The 23,805-nt window shown below is 33.2% G+C and overlaps 1 protein-coding gene across 1 annotated transcript; it reads left to right on the top strand.

Moving 5' to 3' along the window:
• Positions 1 to 1,050: 1,050 nt before the first annotated feature.
• LOC134691216 (uncharacterized) lies at positions 1,051 to 19,962 on the top strand. Its single transcript, XM_063551566.1, has 3 exons — positions 1,051 to 1,805; positions 10,283 to 10,441; positions 18,456 to 19,962. Exons 1-3 carry the CDS (start codon positions 1,385 to 1,387, stop codon positions 18,620 to 18,622), a joined length of 747 nt encoding a protein of 248 aa, XP_063407636.1. The 5' UTR covers positions 1,051 to 1,384; the 3' UTR covers positions 18,623 to 19,962.
• The last annotated feature ends 3,843 nt before the right edge of the window (positions 19,963 to 23,805 follow it).

Below are 23,805 nucleotides of genomic sequence, written 5' to 3' on the forward strand. Positions count from 1 at the left end.
ATTAAATCTTCACTGTCTGTTTATTTATTTACTATAAATTATCCAGAACGAAAGTCGTGATTCAATACTCAATAGTGTCCTTACAAATAATTCTGTTTGGAAGAAAGAAACTTGTTTCATCATCACTGTTTCCTTCTTTACAAGTAATTACTCTTATATGCTCTGCAAAAGCATGGGTTTGTTGCCTATTTTTTTTTTTTTTTTAATTTTAACATTTAATCTCTTGAACGAATAGAGTAGCAACCATCTTCATATGTGTGTTATCGACATAAATTTATAGTTTTACTACTTAGATTGATTGGTCATTAATGCCTCACTTGACGTCAATATCTATTAAAGTTTGATACAGCACAGCGCATAAATCTTACACAGTTCGCATTTATAAGTGACTATGGTCTTAAATAGAAAATGGCAGTAACATTACATTTCTCCGAGAACAAAGACTGTACAAGACCTACACATTCATCGAAGATGAATCTATTTTAATTCTGAATTTAAAGGTTAACCCTAACATCGGACAAAATCTACTTAAAGATATACCCAGTTCATGAACATTCAATTCATTTCACTGATAAACAGAAATTGTTTAATATATTTAACCACGCTTTCTTTTGACACATTGAAATAATAGACTTCCAGGTCACTAAAACTGGGCATAGGCATAGGTTTTATTGTAACATGGCTATTGAATATTGTTATATTGTAAATCTATAACATAAACCGTTTTTTTCTGTTTCGTTGTTATTTTGTTTATGTTTCATGACAATAAAGTTGATATGAAATAACTTGAATTATTATATTATCAAGAATTAAACAAAAATCTTTAATTTTGTTATTTTCACGAAATTATTTGAAAGTGCTTTTGATAACATTATGTTAAAGTTTGACATTCACTTATTTTGATGTTTAAATAATACATTCATACTCGAAATGAATGGAGTTCATTCTGTGACGCATATGAATCATAGCTTTAATATATCTTTTGATGAATGCAATGAATAGGAACTATTATATTCAATACATTGTACTGTTCACTTTACTGAATAAACTGTAGTATGAAAGGATAGGTAAAACGAAATTTGTTTTGAATACTCACACGTCTACTAACATGTACAGGACAAGTAAAATTAAATTAAATTTATTTATCCTCTTTGGAGATACATTTTCCCGTTACCTTTAATTACCGATCGATAAATATTTCCAAAACCTATTATGATTATCGATATTGAATAAAAGTTTGGTTCTATTTCTTATCATAATTGCTTCCCAATGGAGAAATTGCACCGATATTACCGTGATATGAATTCTACTATGTTCCATCGGTACTTTGTGTGAAAACGTGTACAATCGTAATTTAGCGAAAGGAATAGTCCGAAGAGAGAGAATGTCAAAAAACAGAATTGGACAGAATTCAATGGAAACAATCTGGCAGAAATCTCGATGGAGGGAAGCGGTGGATAAGCTTAAAAATAGTAGCTTCACCAATTTCAGTCTTAAAAACGGTTATCCGACACAACCACCATCATATCGTGAATACGATTCCCCATCATTGCCACAACAAAGAGAAGACGACAGACAATTGTTAAATAATAACAAAAGAATGAAGGATGTAAGTTGCTGTTTAAAAGCTATAAACTATATCATAGGGATATTCCTTTTGATATCGCTTATCCTGTCTACTGTTGGTACAACTACGTCATATTGGCTCGATACTGGTACCCTAAATGTTGGATTATTCAAGGTCTGCTCAAAATCTTCAACCTGTCAACCTGTTTCATCCTTTACGGAATCTGTGTTCGCAACAAGTAAGTTTTATGACACAATTCATTTCTAAGTTATTTGATAATTTGTATATAAGTTGTTTCGTATATAAAAAAGATGAAAACATGATTCCTTACGAGTGTGAACAAATTCGAGATCTCATGAAAACACAACGCAAATATTGCTTTATATCATAGGGCTCACGAACAAACAAACTAAAATATAGAAAAAACAAAACAGTAACGAGATGTGTTGGTGTCAAGGAGACTCAATATTTAATATGAAACAGATGCTTCATATTTTTTGGTGCATTTGTGTTTTATTGAAAATCTCGAAAAAGGTACTAAGGCAGCAATGCACAGTTAGAAATTCATTTTCGCATTATGGCCATGGTGAATATTTTTAAATATGAAAATAGTTGAAGAATAACATAGCCCTCTGAGTGTGTTTATATAAATATTTAGATCGTTCTAGCGTGTTTCATATGCCATTTTTCTGTTTGACAGTCCGTATTTTCCTATCAGTACCGCCCCTAGGTCCAGGAATTATAGTAACGTTTTTCAACAAAGATTTGCCGCTCGATCTTTTCAATTCAATTTTATGGAAAAACGCACAAAAATGCATATATTTTTTTTGGGACCTCTTGATAGATATAAGTCTATGGTTTCAGGCAAGTATCACTCTATTAGATTGAAATCTTCCTTTGACCAAATTTTTAAGACTTTTGTGATATGTTCACCCCACCCGACCCCCTTTTTGCAATATTTTGTTTCCAATAAATGCAGATTGTTGCCTTGGTTTCACCAAAAAAAGATTATATTTCACCATTATAACTATTGGAAATAAAGTCTTTGGAAGATTCTCTTTCCATAAATATACACATGCATAACACAAATAGTAAGCCTTATTTGTCAGAAAGGAAAGTGAAAGAGGGTGTCTAAAAATTATAAGTGTCAATTTTAAATGTTTTCCTAACTGTGTATTGCAATCTAAAACTGAAAAGGGAATTATCAGCCTGCATGTTGTTAACATGAGAGAGGGATAGTAAGTTATACTACTGGCGAGTTATAAAGTTTATGATGATGAACTCAAACTAAAATATATTTTCTCTTCATTGATGTTAGGAATAGAAACGGTATTTGGAAGGCCATATAATTAATTTGTAGGATCCCAATGGGAACAAACTGTGCCCCTCTACTTGCTGACTTGTTTCTTTATTATTATGAGGCTGACTTCATGCAGGAACTTCTTAGGAAGAAAGATAAGAAGTTAACAATATCCTTTAACTCTACTTTTCGCTATATAGATGACGTTCTTTCACTAAACAATTCAAAATTTGGTGACTATGTGGATCGCATCTATCCCATCGAATTGGAGATAGAGGATACTACAGATACAGTTAAGTCGGCTTCATATCTTGACTTACATCTAGAATTTGACAATGAGGGTCGGTTGAAGACAAAACTTTACGACAAAAGAGATGATTTCAGCTTTCCAATTGTGAACTTTCCATTTCTAAGTAGCAACATTCCAGCAGCACCTGCATACGGGGTATATATCTCCCAATTGATACGATATTCCCGTGCTTGCATTTCCTATCATGATTTTCTTGATAGAGGGTTACTGCTCACAAGGAAGCTATTAAACCAAGAGTTCCAAATGGTGAAGTTGAAATCGTCCCTTCGTAAATTTTACGGACGCCATCACGAGTTGGTTGACCGTTATGGAATAACCGTTTCACAAATGATATCGGATATGTTCCTTACGTCGTAACTACATTCCCCTTTCCTTTCATGAATTTGACCTACCGAATTAGACTTTTTACCGGATTTGTAATCACATAAGCAACACGACGGATGCCGCATGTGGAGCAGGATCTGCTTACCCTTCCGGAGCACCTGAGATCACCCCTAGTTTTTGGTGGGGTTCGTGTTGTTTATTCTTTAGTTTTCTATGTTGAGTTATGTATACTATTGTTTTTCTGTTTGTCTTTTTCATTTTTAGCCATGGCGTTGTCAGTTTGTTTTAGATTTACGAGTTTGACTGTCCCTTTGGTATCTTTGGTCCCTCTTTTACTATAGATAATTTAGCTGATCTGTAACAAAAACATCTTCATGCCTTATATATCATGTACTGTAGTACGCCGCTAGATTAAAACTGACGTGGAAAGGTAACACATGCCCACCGAAGCTCTTTTTTTTAGAGCCCAGGTGGTCGTGTGGTCTAGCGGGACAGCTGCAGTGCAGGCGATTTGGTGTCACGATATCACAGAAGCATGGGTTCGAATCCTGGCGAGGTAAGAACCAAAAATTTGCGAAAGCAAATTTACAGATCTAACATTGTTGGGTTGATGTTTAGACGAGTTGTATATACATTATGTACACAGCCATGTATCACCATTATTGATGGCGAACCGATGGATACATCTGTTGTAGGGTTGTCACTGACTCAGACGTACTTATGAATATAATTATTTTCTGTGACTGTATCTTACATTAATTTGTAGGATCCTTTACTATAGATAATTTAGCTGATCTGTAACAATAACATCTACATGCCTAATATATCATGTACTGCAGTACGCCGCTAGATTAAAACTGACGTGGAAAGGTAACACATGGACAGCGAAAGCTCTTTTTTGTTGAGAGCCCAGGTGGTCGTGTGGTCTAGCGGGACGGCTGCAGTGCAGGCGATTTGGTGTCACGATATCACAGTAGCATTGGTTCGAATCCCGGCGAGGGAAGAACCAAAAATTTGCGAAAGCAATTTTACAGATCTAACATTGTTGGGTTGATGTTTAGACGAGTTTTATATACATTATGTACACAGCCATGTATCACCATCATTGATGGCGATCCGATGGATACATCTGTTGTAGAGTTGTCACTGACTAAGACGTACTTATAAATATAATTATTTTCTGTGACTGTATCTTACATGAATTCGTAGGATCCTTTACTATAGATAATTTAGCTGATCTGTAACAACAACATCTTCATGCCTTATATATCATGTACTGTAGTACGCCGCTTGATTAACACTGACGTGGAAAGGTAACACATGGCCAGCGAAAGCTCTTTTATTGAGAGCCCAGGTGGTCGTGTGGTCTAGCGGGACGGCTGCAGTGCAGGCGATTTGGTGTCACGATATCACAGTAGCATGGGTTTCGAAATTTACAGATCTAACATTGTTGGGTTGATGTTTAGACGAGTTGTATATATATATATACACATTGTTGGGTTGATGTTTAGACGAGTTGTCTATATATATATATATACATTATTGGGTTGATGTTTAGACGAGTTGTATATACATTATGTACACAGCCATGTATCACCATCATTGATGGCGATCCGATGGATACATCTGTTGTAAGGTTGTCACTGACTCAGACGTACTTATGAATATAATTATTTTCTGTGACTGTATCTTACATTAATTTGTAGGATCCTTTACTATAGATAATTTAGCTGATCTGTAACAACAACATCTTCATGCCTTATACCGTATAGAGGTTTATTTTCGCGGGGTGCAAATTTTCGCTTATTTTCGCGGACAGAACTTAATCGCCAAAATAAATTCCGTGAAATTAAAAGTGTACATACAGAGGTATTAATAAAAGTTTTTAATCCGCCAAAATAATAACCGCCAAAATATTTCGTATACCTTGTAAAATGAAAATCGCGAAATTTTACACCCGCGAAAATAACCCGCTATACGGTATATCATGTACTGTAGTACGCCGCTAGATTAACACTGACGTGGAAAGGTAACACATGGCCAGCGAAAGCTCTTTTTTTGAGAGCCCAGGTGGTCGTGTGGTCTAGCGGGACGGCTGCAGTGCAGGCGATTTGGTGTCACGATATCACAGTAGCATGGGTTCGAATCCCGGCGAGGGAAGAACCAAAAATTTGCGAAAGCAAATTTACAGATCTTACATTGTTGGGTTGATGTTTAGACGAGTTGTATATATATATATATATATAGCATGGGTTCGAATTCCGGCGAGGGAAGAACCAAAAATTTGCGAAAGCAAATTTACAGATCTAACATTGTTGGGTTGATGTTTATACGAGTTGTATATACATTATGTACACAGCCATTTATCACCATCATTGATGGCGATCCGATGGATACATCTGTTGTAGAGTTGTCACTGACTCAGACGTACTTGTATATATAATTATTTTCTGTGACTGTATCTTAAATTAATTTGTAGGTTTGTAGGATCCTTTACTATAGATAATTTAGCTGATCTGTAACAATAACATCTACATGCCTAATATATCATGTACTGCAGTACGCCGCTAGATTAAAACTGAGGTGGAAAGGTAACACATGGACAGCGAAAGCTCTTTTTTTGAGAGCCCAGGTGGTCGTGTGGTCTAGCGGGACGGCTGCAGTGCAGGCGATTTGGTATCACGATATCACAGTAGCATGGGTTCGAATCCCGGCGCGGGAAGAACCAAAAATTTGCGAAAGCAAATTTACAGATCTAACATTGTTGGGTTGATGTTTAGACGAGTTGTATATACATTATGTACACAGCCATGTATCACCATCATTGATGGCGATCCGATGGATACATCTGTTGTAGAGTTGTCACTGACTCAGGCGTACTTATAAATATAATTATTTTCTGTGACTGATACTACAGTACGCCGCTAGATTAAAACTGACGTGGAAAGGTAACACATGGCCAGCGAAAGCTCTATTTTTGTAGAGCCCAGGTGGTCGTGTGGTCTAGCGGGACGGCTGCAGTGCAGGCGATTTGGTTTCACGATATCACAGTAGCATGGGTTCGAATCCCGGCGAGGGAAGAACCAAAAATTTGCGAAAGCAAATTTACAGATCTAACATTGTTGGGTTGATGTTTAGACGAGTTGCATATACATTATGTACACAGCCATGTATCACCATCATTGATGGCGATCCGATGGATACATCTGTTGCAGGGTTGTCACTGACTCAGACGTACTTATGAATATAATTCTTTTCTGTGACTGTATCTTACATTAATTTGTAGGATCCTTTACTATAGATAATTTAGCTGATCTGTAAAAATAACATCTTCATGCCTTATATATCATGTACTGTAGTACGCCGCTAGATTAAAACTGAGGTGGAAAGGTAACATATGGCCACCGTAAGCTCTTTTTTTGAGAGCCCAGCTGGTCGTGCGGTCTAGCAGGACGGCTGCAGTGCAGGCGATTTGGTGTCACGATATCACAGTAGCATGGGTTCGAATCCCGGCGAGGGAAGAACCAAAAATTTGCGAAAGCAAATTTACAGATCTAACATTGTTAGGTTGATGTTTAGACGAGTTGTATATATATATACGAGTCTAAATTGAAAACTACGTTCATGTCAAACAAATTTCGTTGTAGAAGGGTCTAAAAACAGCACAAACAACATTTTCCAAAAGACCAGAAAAGTGAAAAAGTATATTTAAACAAAACGCATTTGACTAACAGGTCGAACAACTGATGTTCTTTAACCCTGCTGACTGCCATTGACGATTGCCAAATAAAATTGATCACAAGATGTAACAAAATGGATCTGAATATAAATTTAATACGTCACAGAAGAAAAAAAAAATTGTTAACTTGTGGCTACGATGTTGTCCCACAAACATTCGGTGTCAATATTTATTTAGTACACCAGATCTAGATTTCGACAATATATGTCTCTTCAGTGATGTTGGGGATCGAATCGGTATTTGGAAGGCCATATAATTTACTCTCAATTTAAGATTGACTCTTGAATTTTAAGAGAAAATATAGGATGAACGGATCATATAAACCGGAGAGAAAATATGATACATGCCCAAACAAAAAAAATATAAACGAGTCTAAATTGAAAACTACGTTCAAACCTATGATTGCGTTGGATAAAAACCGCAATTTTTATACGTGTGCATGTCAAACAAATTTCGTTGTAGAAGGGTCTAAAAACAGCACAAACAACATTTTCCAAAAGACCAAAAAAGTGAAAAAGTATATTTAAACAAAACGCATTTGACTAACAGGTCAAACAACTGATGTTCTTTAACCCTGCTGACTGCCATTGACGATTGCCAAATAAAATTGATCACAAGATGTAACAAAATGGATCTGAATATAAATTTAATACGTCACAGAAAGAAAAAAATTGTTAACTTGTGGCTACGATGTTGTGCCACAAACATTCGGTGTCAATATTTCTTTAGTACACCAGATCTAGATTTCGACAATATATGTCTCTTCAGTGATGTTAGGGATCGAATCGGTATTTGGAAGGCCATATAATTTACTCTCAATTTAAGATTGACTCTTGAATTTTAAGAGACAATATAGGATGAACGGATCATATAAACCGGAGGGAAAATATGATACATGCCCAAACAAAAAATATAAACGAGTCTAAATTGAAAACTACGTTCAAACCTATGATTGCGTTGGAAAAAAACTGCAATTTTTATACGTGTGCATGTCAAACAAATTTCGTTGTAGAAGGGTCTAAAAACAGCACAAACAACATTTTCCAAAAGACCAGAAAAGTGAAAAAGTATATTTAAACAAAACGCATTTGACTAACAGGTCGAACAACTGATGTTCTTTAACCCTGCTGACTGCCATTGACGATTGCCAAATAAAATTGATCACAAGATGTAACAAAATGGATCTGAATATAAATTCAATACGTCACAGAAGAAAAAAAAAATGTTAACTTGTGCCTACGATGTTGTGCCACAAACATTCGGTGTCAATATTTATTTAGTACACCAGATCTAGATTTCGACAATATATGTCTCTTCAGTGATGTTGGGGATCGAATCGGTATTTGAAAGGCCATATAATTTACTCTCAATTTAAGATTGACTCTTGAATTTTAAGAGACAATATAGGATGAACGGATCATATATCCGGAGGGAAAATATGATACATGCCCAAACAAAAAATATAAACGAGTCTAAATTGAAAACTACGTTCAAACCTATGATTACGTTGGATAAAAACCGCAATTTTTATACGTGTGCATGTCAAACAAAGGAGTAGGTCCGGTAAGACCCCTTTTTGGCCCCAAAATATGGCAGTTTTACAAAACTGTTAAAATGTAAACTTTTAGTTTTTTATTGGACAGTTGAATGCTTCTGCTACATAAATATGGGCTGTTTTTGACAATACAATGCACATATATCGGGTTGTAGTACCATTAAGTCATACTAAATTACTGAAATCTTCAAAATTCTATCATTTTAGTTAAATTTTAGACGGTTTCCGTGTAAAACGAAAGTGGCCGCATTCGTGTTCATCCTTAATATTGAAATGTTAGTTGTATTTTATAATAATACATAACATATATAAGGGTTGTTGATGATCACGGATGCGGCCACTTTCATTTTTGACAAAAACCATCTGAAAAGTGACGTTTTTTTGCATATTTGAGAGATTTTTCATATTTGAGCTTGAATCGGATCGTTTTTAATGACTAAATTAGTTAAAATCTTTCACAAAAAATAATTGAATCAAGTGAAATAGACACTTAAGCGTTTAAAAAGTGGTCAAAATCTTTCGTCAGATGAAACTGAAATTTGAGGCCAAAATGAATCCTTACCGGACCTACTCCTTTCGTTGTAGAAGGGTCTAAAAACAGCACAAACAACATTTTCCAAAAGACCAAAAAAGTGAAAAAGTATATTTAAACAAAACGCATTTGACTAACAGGTCGAACAACTGATGTTCTTTAACCCTGCTGACTGCCATATATATATATATATATATATATATAACAAGTCAAAAAGGGTACAACATCACCATAAAATAACTATAAAATATACAAATATTAGATATTTCGGATAACAGATATCCTTCTTCAATAATTGAAGAAGGATATCTGTTATCCGAAATATCTAATATTTGTATATTTTATAGTTATTTTATGGTGATGTTGTACCCTTTTTGACTTGTTATATATTATATTTTGTAGTGTACAGAATCATATTACATGATCCATCGCCCTGTAAGATTGATCGTTGACTATTTATTCAGTCATTTTATATATATATATATATATATATAAAGTGTATTATTTTATAATATAATATTATACTGATCCACGCTTAATTAGATTGAATGTTGATTGTTGCTATTTTTAGACATTACATGTATATATAAAGTGTATTATATATATGTATATATATTTATTTGAGCGATTGATTGGAAAATATCATGCATTTTTACATGAGAGGTGTTGAATTATTGGTTTCCAAATCTTGATCTGGTGTGGTTGATGACAAGGTCAAGTTTGATATGGACGATTTTCTCTTATGCCATGAAGAAGTTATGCTCCTTGAATGATTGGGAAATTACATTTTAACAGCCTCTTACTTAGAATTTTCAATATGCATTGTACATCCCTAGAATCTTAATCTAAAGTTAAAATATTACATTAATTTTGTATTGAACAGAATTTGCAATTAATGCTAGCTGGCGAAAAGCAAACAACAAGAAATGCTAGTTTTTATTCCATTTCATTACAGCGCCAAACACATGGAGAATAGTTACTGGTCTGGACATATCAGGATGTTGTATGTTGCTGCTGTGTCTTATATTTTATTGTATATTTGTTCATTGCACTGTTTTGGATTATCGGAAAGTCAGTTGCGGTGTATTATTGTGTATACTTGTGATGCTGAGTGGTAAGTAAATACGAATAATGTTTACTTATAAAATTATACGAGAAAAAAAAAGAAACACTTTCCTCTAAGATTAATGCATGTTTGATGAACCAAAAGAAAGCAAAAAAAAATCATTTTTAACATATAGACCATTAGTAACATATAGACCATTAGTAACATATAGACCATTAGTAACATATAGACCATTAGTAACCTATTGACCATTAGTAACATATAGAACAAAACATTAGTAACCTATAGACCATTAGTAACATATAGAGCATTAGTAACCTATAGAGCATTAGTAACATATAGAGCATTAGTAACATATAGAACATAAGTAACCTATAGAACATTATTAACCTATAGAACATTAGAACATATAGAACATTAGTAACATATAGACCATTAGTAACATTTAGAACATAAGTAACATATAGACCATTAGTAACCTATAGAACATAAGTAACATATAGACCATTAGTAACCTATAGAACATTAGTAACATATAGACCATTAGAAACATATATACTATTAGTAACATATAGACCATTAGTAACACATAAACCATTAGTAACAGAAAATTAGTAGCATATAGACCATTAGTAACATATAGACCATTAGTAACTTATAGACCATTAGTAACATATAGACCATTAGTAACAGAACATTAGTAACAATTAGACCATTAGTAACATATAGACCATTAGTAACATATAGACCATTAGTAACATATAGACCATTAGTAACATATAGACCATTAGTAACATATAGACCATTAGTAACATATAGACCAATTGTAACCTATAGAAAATTAGTAACATATAGAACATAAGTAACATATAGTCCATTAGTAACATATAGAACATTAGTAACATATAGAACATTAGTAACATATAGACCATTAGTAACATATAGAACATTGATACAATTGAATACCATCTGTTAAGAGTCTTGGTGACTTGGTAAAGTCTCAATCAATGATCAGCTGAGAAGTTTCATTTGAACTATTTGGTTAATGCATATACATAGTAACATTCTTCGTGTCCCACTATCAAACATTTGTATGGTCGGTTTCAAATGTACTCTTAATTTGGAACTGTAGACGTTTTATTTATACATTACATTGACACTATTCCAACAGTTCTAATACTACACAATTGAAAGCCCTGTTCGTTTTCTTACCAAATGACGATCTTTCCAAGTCTTTTAGTTTGACGATACAAACATCGAATGAAGCCGTATTCCGAATATGCCTGTTCACTGTAGAATATTCAGATATGTTCCAAAAGGTTCCAATTTGGAAAGACTACTAAAGCCACCAATGTTTATCAGTGAACAATATACATTTATTTCCCATGTCTGAGGGAGATATGAAGATTTGCTCACCCAAGAAGATTCATATTTCACGAGGGCTTTCACATTAATGGAAATGTAATAAAATTAACATACTTGTCCTTTGTTTTCTTGTCCGTTTGTTTTAATAAATAACTAAACACGATCGACATAGACACTGATAACGGTATATGGATCAAAAGTAAAGTAATAGTCTTTATATTTGAAATGTTGGAATAAATTCATTTAGTTTATTTGTAAATATATATTCCTTATACCTATTTATTACAAAAAATGCCATAATCTTATATCTATGAATTAACCTATCATGTATGCCCCTGTAATATAACACGTACGTTATCAGCTTCAGCGTACAGATTAACAAGTTAAAGCATGAAATCACGAAGAAATTAACCAGATCAACATACACATGAGTTCATCCTAGTTTAAGAGAAATACGATACTTTTAATTCATACGCTTGACGTAGATATGAAGAGTTGTTCACCCAGAGAAAAACTCATCTTTCCAGAGGACATCGCCCTAAAAAATATGACATTTTTTGAGAGCGAACTAAAGGATATAAAGAACTAAATGGTGGCCCCGTTGCCGGCAATGCTATTTTTAGCAATTGTCTCCTAATAAGGCGTTTTCATTAAACTAATTATGGAAAATCTGTTGTTGTCTAATTGAAGCTCTATATCTATTTGTGATTTTACCGCACTCAAATATATATGGTCCCATGGCTTTTCTTGGTGAATTTTGGGGTTTTTCACGATACCTGACGATTTCGCAGAAAATTTTCCCTAATTTTGAGCAACATAAAAAAATTATTTTCGGCATTTCATACTATACATTTTAGGACAAATTTGTGCTTGCATGAAACTTCATTCATAATGCTTTCCAGAAGAAAAATTTATAAAAGATATAACAACCAATCACAGAGAGCCATCTATTTTTATCTCTATGTCATGTTCCCTTCATAAAATGGCTGCGCCCATGTAATTTTATTTGGTACATTGTAACCTATACGGTAATAAACAATTTTTGAAATTTGATTTTTTTTGCCGCATTAGTTACTTGAACATGGCTTGACTTCATTCTACTATGCAAAATATTTCATTGTTAACTGTATAATACACAGGAATTAATTTCTGGAGCCTACCCCTGTTTAAAAATTGGTAGAAAATCACACTGATTTTTATAGACATTACGGTACTGTTTGTTGCAGGTGTAATATTTTGCCTCTTTGTTAGTATTGCCTTTTCGAAGTAATCATGTGCTTCTGATATTAATCAACAGAAAATTTAATTTGAGTGACACTGTACTGAAAAACAAATAAAAAATTCGGACCAGTTCAATATGAAATAAATTCACTATTTTGAAACGGACTATAGCTTTATAAATCGGATACATGTGCACATTTTAGCTTCTTTTCGTAAAAAACATCTTCTGGTGGTCTATATTAGCTATACAAGTAGTATGGTAAATGTTTTGAATGATGCGAAATCGTTACGCGTATGCAAATACCCTTGGAGCCGTTTTTACCAAAAAAGGGGGAGGGTTAAATCCGAAGATTTCTGTGTCATGTGATGTGACAAGATCAAACAAGTATCGCCAAAACTTAGGCCTATGTATGGCTATCAAGCCTGTAAGACAAATTTTGGATAAAAACAGAAAAGACACACCAAGGCGATGAAATCCTGTACCTACCCGTATTTTGAAAGCAAATAAGAAACAGACTATAGCATGAAAACGGAATTATTCACACAAATCACAACACTAGTAAAGCGTTTTTGATGTCTAAATCTTTCTGTAAATACAATTTTTGACATATTTTGAGACCATTATAGGATATAAAGAACTAAATGGTGGCCCCGTTGCCGGCAATGCTATTTTTAGCAATTGTCTCCTAATAAGGCGTTTTCATTAAACTAATTATGGAAAATCTGTTGTTGTCTAATTGAAGCTCTATATCTATTTGTGATTTTACCGCACTCAAATATATATGGTCCCATGGCTTTTCTTGGTGAATTTTGGGGTTTTTCACGATACCTGACGATTTCGCAGAAAATTTTCCCTAATTTTGAGCAACATAAAAAAATTATTTTCGGCATTTCATACTATACATTTTAGGACAAATTTGTGCTTGCATGAAACTTCATTCATAATGCTTTCCAGAAGAAAAATTTATAAAAGATATAACAACCAATCACAGAGAGCCATCTATTTTTATCTCTATGTCATGTTCCCTTCATAAAATGGCTGCGCCCATGTAATTTTATTTGGTACATTGTAACCTATACGGTAATAAACAATTTTTGAAATTTGATTTTTTTTGCCGCATTAGTTACTTGAACATGGCTTGACTTCATTCTACTATGCAAAATATTTCATTGTTAACTGTATAATACACAGGAATTAATTTCTGGAGCCTACCCCTGTTTAAAAATTGGTAGAAAATCACACTGATTTTTATAGACATTACGGTACTGTTTGTTGCAGGTGTAATATTTTGCCTCTTTGTTAGTATTGCCTTTTCGAAGTAATCATGTGCTTCTGATATTAATCAACAGAAAATTTAATTTGAGTGACACTGTACTGAAAAACAAATAAAAAATTCGGACCAGTTCAATATGAAATAAATTCACTATTTTGAAACGGACTATAGCTTTATAAATCGGATACATGTGCACATTTTAGCTTCTTTTCGTAAAAAACATCTTCTGGTGGTCTATATTAGCTATACAAGTAGTATGGTAAATGTTTTGAATGATGCGAAATCGTTACGCGTATGCAAATACCCTTGGAGCCGTTTTTACCAAAAAAGGGGGAGGGTTAAATCCGAAGATTTCTGTGTCATGTGATGTGACAAGATCAAACAAGTATCGCCAAAACTTAGGCCTATGTATGGCTATCAAGCCTGTAAGACAAATTTTGGATAAAAACAGAAAAGACACACCAAGGCGATGAAATCCTGTACCTACCCGTATTTTGAAAGCAAATAAGAAACAGACTATAGCATGAAAACGGAATTATTCACACAAATCACAACACTAGTAAAGCGTTTTTGATGTCTAAATCTTTCTGTAAATACAATTTTTGACATATTTTGAGACCATTATAGGATATAAAGAACTAAATGGTGGCCCCGTTGCCGGCAATGCTATTTTTAGCAATTGTCTCCTAATAAGGCGTTTTCATTAAACTAATTATGGAAAATCTGTTGTTGTCTAATTGAAGCTCTATATCTATTTGTGATTTTACCGCACTCAAATATATATGGTCCCATGGCTTTTCTTGGTGAATTTTGGGGTTTTTCACGATACCTGACGATTTCGCAGAAAATTTTCCCTAATTTTGAGCAACATAAAAAAATTATTTTCGGCATTTCATACTATACATTTTAGGACAAATTTGTGCTTGCATGAAACTTCATTCATAATGCTTTCCAGAAGAAAAATTTATAAAAGATATAACAACCAATCACAGAGAGCCATCTATTTTTATCTCTATGTCATGTTCCCTTCATAAAATGGCTGCGCCCATGTAATTTTATTTGGTACATTGTAACCTATACGGTAATAAACAATTTTTGAAATTTGATTTTTTTTGCCGCATTAGTTACTTGAACATGGCTTGACTTCATTCTACTATGCAAAATATTTCATTGTTAACTGTATAATACACAGGAATTAATTTCTGGAGCCTACCCCTGTTTAAAAATTGGTAGAAAATCACACTGATTTTTATAGACATTACGGTACTGTTTGTTGCAGGTGTAATATTTTGCCTCTTTGTTAGTATTGCCTTTTCGAAGTAATCATGTGCTTCTGATATTAATCAACAGAAAATTTAATTTGAGTGACACTGTACTGAAAAACAAATAAAAAATTCGGACCAGTTCAATATGAAATAAATTCACTATTTTGAAACGGACTATAGCTTTATAAATCGGATACATGTGCACATTTTAGCTTCTTTTCGTAAAAAACATCTTCTGGTGGTCTATATTAGCTATACAAGTAGTATGGTAAATGTTTTGAATGATGCGAAATCGTTACGCGTATGCAAATACCCTTGGAGCCGTTTTTACCAAAAAAGGGGGAGGGTTAAATCCGAAGATTTCTGTGTCATGTGATGTGACAAGATCAAACAAGTATCGCCAAAACTTAGGCCTATGTATGGCTATCAAGCCTGTAAGACAAATTTTGGATAAAAACAGAAAAGACACACCAAGGCGATGAAATCCTGTACCTACCCGTATTTTGAAAGCAAATAAGAAACAGACTATAGCATGAAAACGGAATTATTCACACAAATCACAACACTAGTAAAGCGTTTTTGATGTCTAAATCTTTCTGTAAATACAATTTTTGACATATTTTGAGACCATTATAGGATATAAAGAACTAAATGGTGGCCCCGTTGCCGGCAATGCTATTTTTAGCAATTGTCTCCTAATAAGGCGTTTTCATTAAACTAATTATGGAAAATCTGTTGTTGTCTAATTGAAGCTCTATATCTATTTGTGATTTTACCGCACTCAAATATATATGGTCCCATGGCTTTTCTTGGTGAATTTTGGGGTTTTTCACGATACCTGACGATTTCGCAGAAAATTTTCCCTAATTTTGAGCAACATAAAAAAATTATTTTCGGCATTTCATACTATACATTTTAGGACAAATTTGTGCTTGCATGAAACTTCATTCATAATGCTTTCCAGAAGAAAAATTTATAAAAGATATAACAACCAATCACAGAGAGCCATCTATTTTTATCTCTATGTCATGTTCCCTTCATAAAATGGCTGCGCCCATGTAATTTTATTTGGTACATTGTAACCTAAACTTGTCATATTTCATATATATCAAGGGTAATTAATGTTTCAATCTACAGTAAAACGTATAATCACAAAAATACTGAACTTAGAGGAAAATCAATTCGGAAAGTCCATAATCACATGGCAAAATCAAATAACAAAACGCATCAAAAACGAATGGACAAGAACTGTCATATTCCTGACTTGGTACGCAGGCATTTTCAGATGTAGAAAATGGTGGATAAAACCTAACTGTCTATATCATTTATTTACCTTCTGAACATAATTATAAAAATAATTTACATATTTTTTTCTTATCCAATTGTTTGCATAATTATATTCTTTTTTTCTCAATTCAATTTTTTATTGCCATAATAGTTATCTAAGGTAACAGGGTTATAATTTAATACGCCAGACGCGCGTTTCGTCTTCATAAGACTCATCAGTGACACTCAGATCAAAATAGTTATAAAGCCAAACAAAGTACAAAGTTTAAAAGCACTAAGGGACCCAACATTCAAAAAAGTTGTGCCAAAAACAGCTAAGGTAATCTATTCCTGGGATAAGAAAATCCTTATTTTATCGAAAAATTAAAAGTTTTGTAATAGAAATTTATTAGGTGTAAATAGTTATCAAAGGTACTAGTATTATGATTTAGTACGCCAGATGCGCGTTTCATCTACATAAAGTTCAAGTCACACTGTCACATTTTACTACTTTTTTTAAATGCTACGTTTCAACTACGTTTTGAATAAAAATGTTCCGTTATTTCGAAAGCTATGTTTTACTACGTTTGTGCTACGTTCTTATCAAGTTTTGCTACGTATTAGTACGTGTAGACCCACGTTTCCATCACGTTTCGATACGTAGTTACCACGTTTTGTTACGTTAGCTTTGATATGTATTCACTAGGTTTCTTCTTGGTTTAAATTTTCACTACGTTTGTTGTTGTTTCCAAAACATACGGGGCAGGTCCCGTTTTTAACAACGTATCACTACTTTTCGATACGTTTCGTTACGTATATTCCCGTTTCGCTACGCTTTCAAAACGTAGTAAAACGTAGCTCGTGAAACATGACTGGGCTTTAGACTCATAAGTGACGCTCAGATCAAAACAGTTATAAATCCAAACAAGTACAGAGTTGAAGAGCATTAAGACCCCAAAATTCAAAAAAAAATTGTGCCACTTACGGCTAAGGTAATCTATTCCTGGGATAAAAAAATCCTAAGGTTATCAAAAAAATATAATTTTTTGTAACAGGGAATTTGTAGACGAAACACGTGTCTGGCGTATATACTAAATTTAGTCCTGGTATCTATGATGAGTTTATTTATAAAAATGATCATATAATTGATATTCATGTCAACACCGAAGTGCTGACTACCGGGTTGATAATACATTACGGGACGAAACGTCCATCAGCAGTGCCATCTATCCAGTGGTGTAAATAGTTATAAAAGGTACCAGGAATATAATTTAATACGACAGACACGCGTTTGTCTACAATAAGACACATCAGTGACGCTCGGATCAAAATAATTAAAAAGCCAAACTTGTCAGAGATGTGATGATATTTTTTATTTCACCAAATTTGTCAATGCTTTTTACGGAATATCATTAATGTATTGAAACATTTTACACAGTGTCAACAGTTGTAGTTTTGCCAACATGATTTACTGAAATGTAAACCTAGAAATATTCTGGGTATTCCTAAATGGGAGATTATAGGAAGAACAATGAAATTAGCTATCTAAAGTCATTAAACTGTTTTGTTACATTCGATTTTATCAAATGTTTTCATGGTGTTAAAATTTGTAATAAACAATTCCGGTCCCTCATCTCTTTATGTAGACTTGTACTTTTTTTATCTTTTCAGCTGGTGCTATTCTAAGTGGAATGGCTGTTATGGTGTGGTACTATTTTGACATTGATAAAACATACTCATTGGACTGGTCTTTCTATGTAGCGGCGTCTGGTGGTGGCCTTGCTTTTATAACTTTCTGTATTATGATTGTGTATATATTTGCACTGGCGTTTGAATGATATTGCCTTAAAAGATCATAGTATGGTATACCATCAATACATTCATCAATTATATGTTAATAATACTAAAACGAAAATGATGTACATTTTCATCATTAAAACATTAAAGTTCAGTCTTGAGTGATGAAAAACTGTTATAACCTGTACACAATTACAATATATACCAAGGGACTATGTACCGATAGTACGCTTTTGTGCAATATTTGAAAGCATATTCACAATTTATACGGAAACTGGCCTTCTTTATATATCTTCCTTGCATGTTCAGAAAAAAAAATAGATTTCAATTTAGAGCTTGATAACCATTGGTACAATTTTGTCCTGAAGTGAGATCCTTTATGTTATAACGTATTTTTATGCCAAATATTGTGGTGAAAGTATGATGTCAAATATCGCAATCGAATATCAAAATGCCGAAAATCAAATTTCTCAAAATTTCTCAAAATTTTATTAAATGTTATAAAGTATGAAAATAATATTGCCAAATCGCTCTATTTGTCAATTACATTCCAATAACGGGACCAGCGCAGCACTGAATCTCATTTTCGTCAATAATGCACTATCTATTTTCATACTACAAATGACCACTTTGGAATCAGAAGTTCAAAGATATAAAATCTGCAAGCTCAGTAATGCCAAAATAAACTATTCCACAGTTCAGTATCTACAACAAAGTATTATAACAGTATATAATAAGCCACAACGGAAATTTAACGTAAAATATATTAAGTTAAATATCAGTAGTATCTCGGACAAGTTATATGGTGGACGATCGACTTTTTACAAATAAAAATGTCCCTTGGAAATATGCAATTTGTGGAAAATCATGAAGCTTATACTATAGGTATACCCCTTTTGCGTTCAAAATAATTATCTGGAGTTATTTCATGAGGAACGTTCAAAGCGAAACTATGTGAACGTCAAGGACGTGTAAGTATCGAAACTCGTTAAAACTCAAAATTATTAATCGTAGATGTTAAGTTCCGCATTCTCAACATAACATTAATTGTACATCTGTTTAAGATTTCTAAATTGTCATAATTGTCTTCGAATATAATATAGTGTTATAATTGGGTGTGAATGTCTTTTCTTAGCGTTAAATCATTGAAATTCAATGAATTATGAAGGGTGGCATGAAGGAATTAAATTTTAAGCCACTCTTCTTTTGCAGCCAAAAACAATATTAAAACTTACCAATTTATATGGTTCCAAAAAAAAAATCTAGATTTCTAATTGAATTTAAGGGGTATATTATATGAATCCGTCTTTGTAAAAACGTACTAATTCAACCAAGCCACACATCGTAGTAATATTTTTTACTAATAACAAAATCTATTTGCGGAACTTTAGACTCATTAGTGACGCTCAGATCAAAACAAATATAAATCCAAACAAGTACAGAGTTGAATAGCATTAAGACCCCAAAATTCAAAAAAAATTGTGCCACTTACGGCTAAGGTAATCTATTCCTGGGATAAAAAAATCCTAAGGTTATCAAAAAAATATAAATTTTTGTAACAGGAAATTTGTAGACGAAACACGTGTCTGGCGTATATACTAAATTTAGTCCTGGTATCTATGATGAGTTTATTTATAAAAATGATCATATAATTGATATTCATGTCAACACCGAAGTGCTGACTACTGGGTTGGTAATACATTACGGGACGAAACGTCCATCAGCAGTGCCATCTATCCAGTGGTGTAAATAGTTATAAAAGGTACCAGGAATATAATTTAATACGACAGACACGCGTTTGTCTACAATAAGACACATCAGTGACGCTCGGATCAAAATAGTTAAAAAGCCAAACTTGTCAGAGATGTGATGATATTTTTTATTTCACCAAATTTGTCAATGCTTTTTACGGAATATCATTAATGTATTGAAACATTTTACACAGTGTCAACAGTTGTAGTTTTGCCAACATGATTTGCGGAACTCGAATATGGAAAATACATTTGGACACTATACATTGCTCCAATCCTCGTGCGTGTATCCTGTGAATCCTTAGGGTAAGTACTGATTGGCATATCGATTTTGATGATTGAAACCAAGCTTGAAAATACGGGAAATCAAATGAGTTACTGTTATGCGACATCAGCATTGTTGTGGATTAAAATAGACAGTGCCTTTTGTTAGCTATTAGTCATGTGTTTCTTTGTCTAATATGTTCTCATATTTATTTGTATTGTAGTCCTGTAATATTATGTTGTCATTTTAATGTTATATTTAACATTGCCATTAAAGCGGGAGGTTTGGCATGTCACAAAACCAGGTTCAACCCAACATTTTTTTCTTTTTAAAAAGATGTCCTGTACCAAGTCAGGAATATGGCCATTGTTATATTAAAGTTCGTTTCTGTGTGTGTTACATTTTAGCGTTGTGTTGTTTGTTTTCTCTTATATTTGAGTGTGAATTCACATTACTATAAGACTTTTTGGATTTTGTCTAATGCTAGGTCCGTTTCTGTGTGTATTACATTTCAATGTTGTGTCGATATATCTAATGCGTTTCTCTCAGTTTTAGTTTGTTACCCCGATTTTGTTTTTTGTCAATCGATTTACGAGTTTTTACAGCGGTATACTACTGCTGCATATATTCCTTATATCAGCAACAATAGCAGGGACAGTTCAATTAAGTGGGATAACTTCAGTCTGAGAAAGCGAACAAACTAGGTTTATCAAACTTGACATAAAATATATTTTGATAACTTTTAATGCTTATATTTAACATTTTTAACATATGCAGTTGGTTACTGTTATTGTATTCATACGACATTAAATAATTATCCAAATAAATGTTATCTGTTTCAACTCAATATAATTGAATTTCTTCTATCATCTTTTTGATTGAAAAGAAATTGAACAACCAAATTATACATAATCAGCCATACGAGATGATACAGTATCTTTAAATAAACCCCATGTTTGCATAATGATGTAGTTTACATAATTTTAATTTATATTTTTTTACTGTTGACATAGAATCATTTTCAAAACAGCGTGGACAAGAATATTTCTTGGCCCGCTCAGGTTATCAATTTACTGGGTTAGATTAGGTGTTACGTTCGTCTGTAACGCGAACTTGTCAGGTCGTATGTGTAAAAAGTAAAATTACAAAAATACTGAACTCAGAGGAAAATCAAATCGTAAAGTCCCAATCACATGGCAAAATCAAATGGCAAAACACATAAAAAACGAATGGACAACAACTGTCAGATTCTTGACTTGGTACAGGCATTTTCAAATGTAGATTTTTTTTTATATTGATTAGACCGCTGGTTTTCCCGTTTGAATGGTTTTACACTAGTAATGTTGGGACCCTTTATAGCTTGTTGTTCGGTGTGAGCCAATGCTCAATGTTGAAGGCCGTATATTGACCTATAGGGCCCCTACCAGACTGAGTGAGCTTACATCACTGTTGTCGATAGCCAATGACAAACACGTTAAAGATAAATGACTCAGTATTATTACCTTTTTTGAAGAAAACAAATTATATTCAATATTTTTGCAACGTTCGTATTTATTGTATCAAGAACAGATTATTAAGTTTTATCATATACTGAGCATTGATATGATAGGTTTTGTATATGTGCAATGGTCGGAAGTGCACAAGCCATTATGTCCCACCCGGGCTGATAACCCATATCAGGGGACTCTCGTGCACAAAACCCATAACAGTGCCTTTCGTGCAAGTTACTTCTGGTATTTCCGGTATAGGTTGTTTACTTTTCCCTTGTGACGACGTCAAAATTTACGGGATCTTTTGTGGGGATAGTTTAGTTAAGAAATAATTCATGGGGGCTTCAATATATCGTGATTTTACCACGGGTTGGCCCTTTCTGACAAATATTTTACCCTGAACGTTAGCGAGGGGTAAAATATCGGCATAAAGGGACAACCCGTGGTATAATCTAGATATATTCAAGCCCACATAAATTATTTCGATTCTAATATGACATATACGGCAATTCTTTTGGATCAAAGCTCTCGAGGTGGAGGCACATATTTGCCGTTCCCATAAATAAACGCACTATTAAATTGACGTAAAAGAACGGAGCAAACTGAATTAGTGACATGTTTTAACTTTTTAAAAATAAACGTATTAAGATAGTTTTTGGATGAATTTAAATGAAAATTTACTTATAAGTCTAACATGTATAAAAAAATGGCTTATACCACATTATAGCATCGTTTGTTCAAACAGTGTCATTTTCTGGGTTACTATTTTCTTTCTTTCTTTCTTTCTTTTGTTTGTTTGTTTGTTTTTAATTGTTTGCAGATTTTTTTTTTAGTGTGGGTGATTCGGTCAATTTCTGATTTATTGTTTTCAATTTGTGCATTTATGCTTCCTTCCTATGATGATTTTTTTCTTCAAAACATGAACAGATCTGGTCATTAGCTTACTATATACTGACTGTATACTAACTGTAAACTATTAATTCTTCCTTTTTTATTATCTACATAATGTATACTCATAAAACATTGTTTCTTCACATATTACACAGTGGTACATGTATCAAATGTAGACATATTTTTGTAGTTGGTAATATTCAGACTTTTTAATCGGACGTTAGTAGAAGAATTTCAATATTTGAAAAATATATTCTTTTTTCCGCGGTTAATATCGCTGTAAAGGAGAATTTTTACCTCTCGTTAAATTTCGTTACCTCTTATTCATTTACTTTCATTAATTTGCTTAAATTACCATTGTAAACTTGTATTTTAATGACTGCAATATAAAGAGTCTAAAACACCAACAAATCATAAAAGATTCCATAGAAGATATCTCATGCAATCGGTTCAGGAATATAGACAAATAATTACATTAGATGTAAGTTTCATTATAATACGTTATTCTGATTGGCTAACATGTTATTCCGTAAACAATTGCATCAGACAATAACATTTATCATGCATGATGACACGAGGTCCCACAAAAAAGTGCACAGGTGAATTATATAAAACTGGATAAAAATCGTGTTTTCATGATTTTAGCTTAAAAAAATGTAATTATAAGTATTGAATACTTCTTTTTGAAACTTTATAGGGTTGTAAAAGCGTTGACCGTGCGTACATTTTTAGAATGAAGCGCTTCCGCGCTTCATACAAAATGTACTTCGGTCAACGCTTTTACCACCCAATAAATTTACAAAAAGAAGCATTCAATTCTTAATTAT

Source organism: Mytilus trossulus, chromosome 11, assembly GCF_036588685.1.
Source record: "Mytilus trossulus isolate FHL-02 chromosome 11, PNRI_Mtr1.1.1.hap1, whole genome shotgun sequence".
Taxonomy (NCBI): Eukaryota; Metazoa; Mollusca; class Bivalvia; order Mytilida; family Mytilidae; genus Mytilus; species Mytilus trossulus.